At 39.7% G+C, this 7,854-nt stretch overlaps 1 protein-coding gene across 1 annotated transcript in view; it reads left to right on the top strand.

Moving 5' to 3' along the window:
* Nucleotides 1-7,854, top strand: part of LOC113468448 — a 14,190-nt gene that overhangs the window by 3,964 nt on the left and 2,372 nt on the right. The window contains exon 2 of the mRNA XM_026825375.1: nucleotides 5,644-5,888. Within this exon, the coding sequence (XP_026681176.1) occupies nucleotides 5,644-5,888 (245 nt within the window). The remainder of the gene's footprint in view (nucleotides 1-5,643; nucleotides 5,889-7,854) is intronic.

The following is a 7,854-nucleotide window of genomic DNA, read 5'->3' as shown; positions in this document are numbered from 1 at the left end:
AGCAGAGAGAGAGAAAGAGAGAATGGAAAGAGAGAGAGGAGGGGGGAGAGAGAGAGAGAGAGAGAGAGAGAGAGAGAGAGAGAGAGAGAGAGGGATTTATGAGTGTGACATGAACGTCATTGAACTAATGAGAGGGTCGACGTAAATGTGCTGTCAGTGTTCACTTCCTCATATCTGGGTTAGTTAACGAGAGCATTGTTTTGATGCACAGGAGTCCTGGGAGACAACAAAGTAAAAATTGTTCACGGAAAAAAATACTAAAATTACTTCGCATTTCGCATCACAACTCTTCAAAAGCAATAAAATTGTCCGTGGATCTAGAAGACGTTTTTTTTTTTTTTACATGGTTTTTTTTTTTCCTTTTTAGGCGCTTTAGTAGTTTACACTACGGGCAGTAGGTCGTTCGCGCGGATACCGCTAAGTTATAGACGTATAAGGTTGAACAGGTTGAGAGCTTTTAGGTACAAGAAAAGAGAGTCAACAACTTCGGGAAGAAGGCATCACTTCGCATTACAACCCTCAAATTTACTCCGAAGAAAGCCCAGTTAGCTCGGAAGGTACCGCGCCTGCCTTCTTAGCGATAGTTTGCTGGTTCGATTCCCATGGGTGGTTGTTGATCCTCGCCCGGGAACTTTATTCTGAACAGATACAGTTTGTTCTCGGAACGCCTATCTTTCTCCCATACTGTCCTTCTCGCTCTTCAATTTCGAGACGATGAGGTCTTCGGGAAAAATAAACAAACCGTTCGCGAGTTCATTTGAAAGTAGAAACCAACCCAACTACCCTAAAGTGAAGAATAGTTATCAATTATCATTTTCCTTATAAGATTTCATTGTCTTTACCTATCTTTAACAAAGTTACTGAGTCCTCCCTAAATATGCTCAAAGTATTGAAACAAACTGATGAACTGAACTGAAGGAAAAATCGTCTTGGTGAAATTTTGACTTCACTTTGTTCGATAAATAAATATTTTTCTCTGTGAACTTTCTCTTCTTCTCTCTCTCTCTCCCTGTCTCTCTCCCTCCCCCACCCTTTCTCTCTCCCTCCCTTTCTCTCTCTCTCTCATCATGTCACATAGTGCACCTGAACATTATTAATTGCCGTGTTTACCTGGCAACTCCAATGAGTCATATACCAAGACAGAGAGAGAGGGAGAAAGAGAGAGAACAGTAAATTAATATCAGTGAGAGAGAGAGAACAGTAAACATGAGTGAGGGAGAGAGAAAGATAGAACAGTAAATATGAAAGAGAGAGAGAGAGACAGAGAGAACAGCTTTCTCTTCTTCTTCTTCTTCTTCTTCTTCTTCTTCTTCTTCTTCTCTCTCTCTCTCTCTCTCTCTCTCTCTCTCTCTCTCTCTCTCATCATGTCACATAGTGCACCTGAACATTATTAATTGCCGTGTTTACCTGGCAACTACAATGAGTCATATATGTACCAAGACAGAGCGAGAGAGAGAGAGAGAGAAAACAGCAAATATGAGAGAGGGAGAAAGAGAGAGAACAGTAAATTAATATCAGTGAGAGAGAGAGAGAGAACAGTAAACATGAGTGAGGGAGAGAGAAAGAAAGAACAGTAAATATGAAAGAGAGAGAGAGAGATAGAGAGAACAGCAAATATGAGAGAGACAGAGAGGACAGCAAATATGAGAGAGAGAGAGAGGAAGAGGGAGTAAGTAGGTATTATTTTTTTAGACAGATTGAGAGGGATAGGCTTACATGACATGCAAGTCAGTGGTATGTTAATTATATTATGATGCACCATATCAGAGAGAGAGAGAGAGAGAGAGAGAGAGAGAGCAAGAAGTCAGCAAAAAAATTTAACAAATAAGTAGGCACCTACATGGATAGGGAGAGAGAGAGAGGGTTGAGTCACCTTCTATTATTAATTTTCTACCTTGGCCTATGTTAGGACCCAGGTAGGGTCTCCATCTGTCCGGATACTTCCGGATTTCAGAACTCTAAAAAAACCTCCTGCCGAATTCCATACCTCGGCTGGGATTGAACCCACGCCCTCCTGTTTACCAGGCGAGCGCCTTGACCACTACACCACCGAGGCAGGTTGTACGGCTTGTGAGAAAGATGAAAAACAATCAGGTACCTATCAATTTAAGTGTGGGACCCAATCGGTACTTAGACCCTATCAAACCCGGACCCAATTGGTAGCAAAAAACAGGTTTTGGGACTGAATTGGTTTCCTCCCAAAAATTAAATGTGCTGTTTCATAGGGTACCCTTGGACCATGGATAATAAAATTTTACACATCTAATGGGCATTATGGGCAGGTAGTAGGCAAAGATAGGTATTGCATAAATTTCGTTGCGAAAAAAGTCCGTGCTTAATAGCGTGCTTTATTTTGTAATTCGTAAAAAAAAAAGCGTCAGGTAGCTATTTGGCGTAGTATGTAAAAAGTCAGCAAAAGAAGAAAAAGAAGTAGAGCAAGAAGGAGGAGGAAGAAGGAGGAGGAGAAGAGTAAGAAGAAGAAAATATAATAAAAGCATTCAAACGAAATAACTACGCATAAAACGGAGTAAGCGATGTGGGGTGGGTAGGAAAAGGGTGGGGGAACAAGGTGTATGGGAGAATTAAACTTTGGGAGGGGATAGAGGAAGCAGAATGGAGGGGAAAGGAAGTAGGGGATGAGGGGAAGGGGTTGGGCTCCAGTGTTATACCCTTGAATATCGACCCGGCACATAACGAGAACTCCCCTCCACCTCGTTCCGTCGAGAGGGAGGGGGAAGCTGAAAACCCCACCCTTTTCCTTCAGAGAAGAGGAAGGGAGGTTACCACCCCTCTCTTTTTTTTTTTTTTTTTTTTTTGCTCGAGAAAAAAATTCTTCCAAAGTTCATAACGACTGCGCAATTTTTTTTTTATTATTATTAGTTACTGATAAAAATTGCTTCAGGGGATCAGAAAACCTTTTTTTTTCTTCTTCCTACCCGTATAATGGATTGGAAAGTTCTGGATATACATAGGTAGACATGTACAGTCGAACCTGGATTAACGGGAATCCAAGGGACTGATGATTTTTTTTTCCTGTTAGAAGAGTTCCTGCATAGAGAGGTTCAGAATTTTCATTCCTGACAGACCATATTTTCCTGACTCACCTATAGAGGTTTCCAGCTTAAAAAAAAATTCCTGCTTAGAGAGGTTCAGAATTTCCATTCCTGTTTATAGGGGTCCATGTGAACACTGGACTTAGCGGAAAGGAAATCTGGCATGACAAAATACACCATGTCATAACAAATTTCTGCTTCTAGAGGTTCAGCAAAACATTCTTGCTTACAGAGGCTCCAGACCGTGAATTGTCGAGAGGAAAAAAAGCCATTCCTGCTTATAGAGGCTAGATTTTCCGTTCAGGATAAAATTCGCCCCAGGCGGGAAGCGAACCCGTGACCTAGCTCTTACAAGGCAGACGCACTACCCTCCAAGCTAACTAGGCTGGCGATTTTCCTATTTAAAGAAGTTTTTGTGTCAAAAATGAAGGGACCACCACTTTTTTCCAGTATATCCAGGTTTCCTGGCTTACACAAGTCCTGTATATCCAGGTTTGACTGTAATTATATACGTATAACCTATAATATATAGATGGATGGGTTTCAAAGTCCCACACTTTTTTTATATTTATTTAAAAAAAAAGCTCCCTTCCATCAGCGCCAGCGGTCCTTTATGAATAAATATCAAAGATTATGTAGGTAGTATTGCCCGGGAAACACAGACAGCTAAAGCTTCGTGTGTATTTATATCATGTATGACTATATAAGAGTATTTATTTTGTATTGAATCCATCGAATCTAACCAATTCGAATTCGAAGGATTCAAGAATCTGGATCCTGCGGATTCCCTTTCATTTTTCTTACAAAGAGATGTTTTTTTTACTTCTCTCTTTGGAGTCCCCATCTTCTACCACTGTGAATCAAACGAATCCAGTCCCCTGAGTGGATCCCTTGGATTTACTGGATTCGGTTTCTAAAAAGACTTTTTTTTCTTCTCTTTGTCTTTTTTTTAAGAGGTTTGACAGAGGGAACTGTAACTGCTATGGTCTTATCGTCCCGAAATCGAAGAGAGAAGGAAGACAGGCAGGATAGGAGAAAGCCAGCCGTTCCGAGAACAACCATTATCCCATCAGGATAAAATCCGCCCCGGGCGGGAATCGAACCCGTGGCCTAGCGCTTACAAGGCAGACGCACTACCAACCAAGCTAACTAGGCTGGCAGTTTACAACTTTACAGTGTTCCGTTTGACATCAATACCCATTTTTCACCAGGGTGGCCCTGCCAAGATACAAAACCCGAAGGGGTTAACACAAGACATAGAGAACCCTTTTCTTGAGATGGAAAGAAATTGATATGATTATTGTAGGAAATGAAAATCAGAGGCGGATATTACACTGGACCTAGGGGGAAAATCTTGAGTTGGAACAAAATTGATATCATTATTGTAGGAAATGAAAATCAGAGGCGGATCCTACATGGGGCCTAGGGGAGATCAGCTTCCCTTCCTCTCTAAAGTTGTGCCCAAACATCGTCGACACCGTCGATCGATCGATGTCGCCTGAAACCGTACACTACCTGAACAACATAAATATGTATATTCACCTCGTCAATCAACAGCGACTTATGTGAACACTGGACAGCTAGACACAACTTAAGTGTTTTTTTTAAGAGGTTATACCTCTTTATTCATGCTTTTACATACCTATATTGTGGACAGTGTTTTTTTTTTATTCATACTTTTGTTTATACCTAGGTGGTATGTAAAGTACGTTCATACGTTGGTCTTTATTCTTTAACTTTAACCCTTAACTGGTCAGGAGGGTCTCTGACAGACCCCAAAAAAATTTACTTTTGTATTTTTGTTGTAGGAACTGATTTTAACGGGTCCATTACTCCATTTTTAATGGGTTCCACTTGATCTTGATCGACTTTGGTTGACTAGTGTAGACGCATTTGAATTTCTACGCGATCCAGTGTAAATTCTGCTAGACCATTTTTGTACTCCATTCACTTCTATTTTTCAGGATGTCATTGGCGAAATAACTCGAAGATATTTTTTTTTATATTATTTTATTTTTTATAGTTTTTAAACGGTTTCCTGCTGGCTAAATTTTTGTAGAAAAGCTCGTAAAAGAGAGTTTCGGTATTTAACACACCGAGAAATTTTAAGCTATTAAAAAATTTAGTACATCTTCAAAAAAAGTCCACTCATTTCATACGAAATTAAAGTTTTTAAAGTAGATATTAACATATTTAAGTATTTTAGTTGGAGCAATTTTTTAGAACCTCCAAAAATAAGTTGGATAGTGTCCTAGAAAGTTCAAAATCTTGAGGCGAAATTTAAACACATTACTACTCAAAATGTGAATTATAAATTCTGCGAAAAGAAAGATTTTACGAGTAGGTACTTATCTTTAAATAAAAAAGAATTGAAAATAACTAGGTAGGTACATAATCATAATGACAAATGTGAAATTCCCCTCTATTAAAAAGAAAAAAAAAAAGAAGAATAAAAATTTGATACTTAGGTAAACGTCCAAAGTTTTTGATGGGTCTAGAAAAAGTACCTCAAAAGTTAATGACGAAATCTGACCCATTATCACAAACAGAGATCCCAAGTTAGAAAAACAAACTTTCCCCCTCATTTCAGAAATTTCCAAGGGTTCCGTCGACCAGTGTGCTTCAACTTCATGGGCCTGTGCGTCCTGAGTATCATTTGGGACATGATGATCCTCACCACAGCCATGTACTACCACTCCATGATTGAAAAATTCGTGTCCGGGTTGATAGCCATCTTCACGTGGTTTATCACCTATCGGGGCTGGTTTCCCATGACCGGGTTCCCGCCGGTGCCGGGCGCGGGAAATTTCAAATACTTCGAGCGGAAGAACGGGGGCGGAGCGGGGTCGCTGTTCGGGTTCGCGGCCAATGGAGTAGGGAAGACGAAAAAGTAACGCGGAGGGAGTATCTCGCCCGCGTGTTTGTGAACAAAGTGTGGACGAGTTGTATTCGATTATATGAAATAAATGTCAGTCATGAGACGAGTTCTATATGGAATCCAGAGAGAAACTAGTTTGGACGTAATGGCGCCACCACACTTGCTGCCCCGAGCACTTACGTACTGTTTCCACTTTCGGGGATTTCAAGTTGTGTGAGGGATACAGCAGGAATTAAGGGAGGATATTCAGATATGTTGTACAACTAGATGAGGGATTTTAAGCGAGTGGAAACACTGTGGGTAAACATGATCGAGCTTGGCAGCCAGGGTGTTGAAGATGAAATAATATCGGCCATATTGACTGACTTTTATTTCACATGATCGAATACAACTACGTTTCACGAGAGATGATGTTCCCGTGTGGGGATTTGTAAAGAGTGAGTTGTGAAAAAAAGAAGAACTTTCTTTGCCACATTGATCTGGACACACTATAGTTATTCGTAAATCCTTTCGGAAACGGAAATGATTTCCCCTTTCCAAGGTGGCGAATTGCCTATGGTTTACAGGCGCTATCACGACAAAGGAGGGAAAATAGCCTTCAGGAGAGGGGGATAAGGCTGGACCAATGAGATTCCGTTTTGGACGTCCACGCCATGTCCACAAAGCGAAATCTCGCAAACTCATTGGTTCAGCCATGTTGACTAAATAAAGTCACGATCAGTACTAGGTCCTTGGCTATCTATTCAAATAGAAAGCAAACTAACTAATCAAATTATCTACTTGCCAGCCTGGTTAGCTTAGTTGGTAGTGCGTCTGCCTTGTATGCGCGGGTTCGATTTCCGCCCGGGGCGGATTTTATCCTGATGGGATAATGTTCGTTCTCGGAACGGCTGGCTTTTTCCTATCCTGTCTTCCTTCTCTCTTCGATTTCGGGACGATAAGACCATAGCAGTTACAGTTCCCTCTGACAAACCTCTTTAAAAAGAAAGTAAAAAAAAAAAATAAAGTCACATAATCGAATACGGCTTAACTCTAAAATCTTTCACAAGGGAAATACCGCGAAATATGTCGCATTTAACTGATTTAGGCCCGGGCCACAAAATGATTTAAAAAAGTTTAACTTTCGGATTAAGCAATCTGATTGGCTAAAGTTTTTGGAATTTTCAACAAGCTGGGCCCGTCCCTCCGGGAATTTTTTAGCCCGTAGTTTATTCGATTGTGGTTAAAGAAAATCAGTACCTATGTACCTACCTAATTTGTTTAATATTCACTTTATTATTATTATTATTATTGTTGATTTGATTTTTGATTTTACTTTCATGTAGTGATTTAAAATAAAGACTAGAGCCTGTTCTCCCTTTATTCCTTTTTAATATTTAAATCACCCATCCATTTATTGGCCTTGCTCGGCGTAGCTTAACATAGGTGATGCTAAAAAGTGTTATCTAAAACTTTCTCGCTTTGAGTTCATAGATTACATAAAAGTAAAATCAAAAAATCAAATCAAGAATAATAATAAACTGAATATTAAACAAATTAGGTAGGTACATACCTAGGTACTGATTTTCTCTAATCACTACGGGCTAAAAAATTCCCGGAGGGACGGACTTTTTTTTTTTTTTTTTTTTTTTTGTTTTTTTTTTTTGCTTTTTGGTTTTCTGTACAAAATTTGCACCACCACTTTTGTGTTCCTGATAAAAAGACCTTTAATTTTATATATAGGTCGACCAGGTTTGGATAAGTCCTTCTGTGGGGTCAGACAGACACACAGACAGACGACACCGAAGCAAATACAATAGTCCGTCCCTACACCTTTTATTATTACTATTGTAATTTAATTAAGGAAGGACGGGCTAAAAATCAATTAATCAGTTTGTGTTAATCCGAGAGTTAAATTTAAACGGAGTTTAAACTCACTTTGTG

The sequence above is a fragment of the Diaphorina citri genome, unplaced genomic scaffold (assembly GCF_000475195.1).
Source record: "Diaphorina citri unplaced genomic scaffold, Diaci psyllid genome assembly version 1.1 scaffold34, whole genome shotgun sequence".
Lineage (NCBI taxonomy): Eukaryota > Metazoa > Arthropoda > Insecta > Hemiptera > Psyllidae > Diaphorina > Diaphorina citri.
This window is presented reverse-complemented; position numbering and strand designations above follow the sequence as displayed.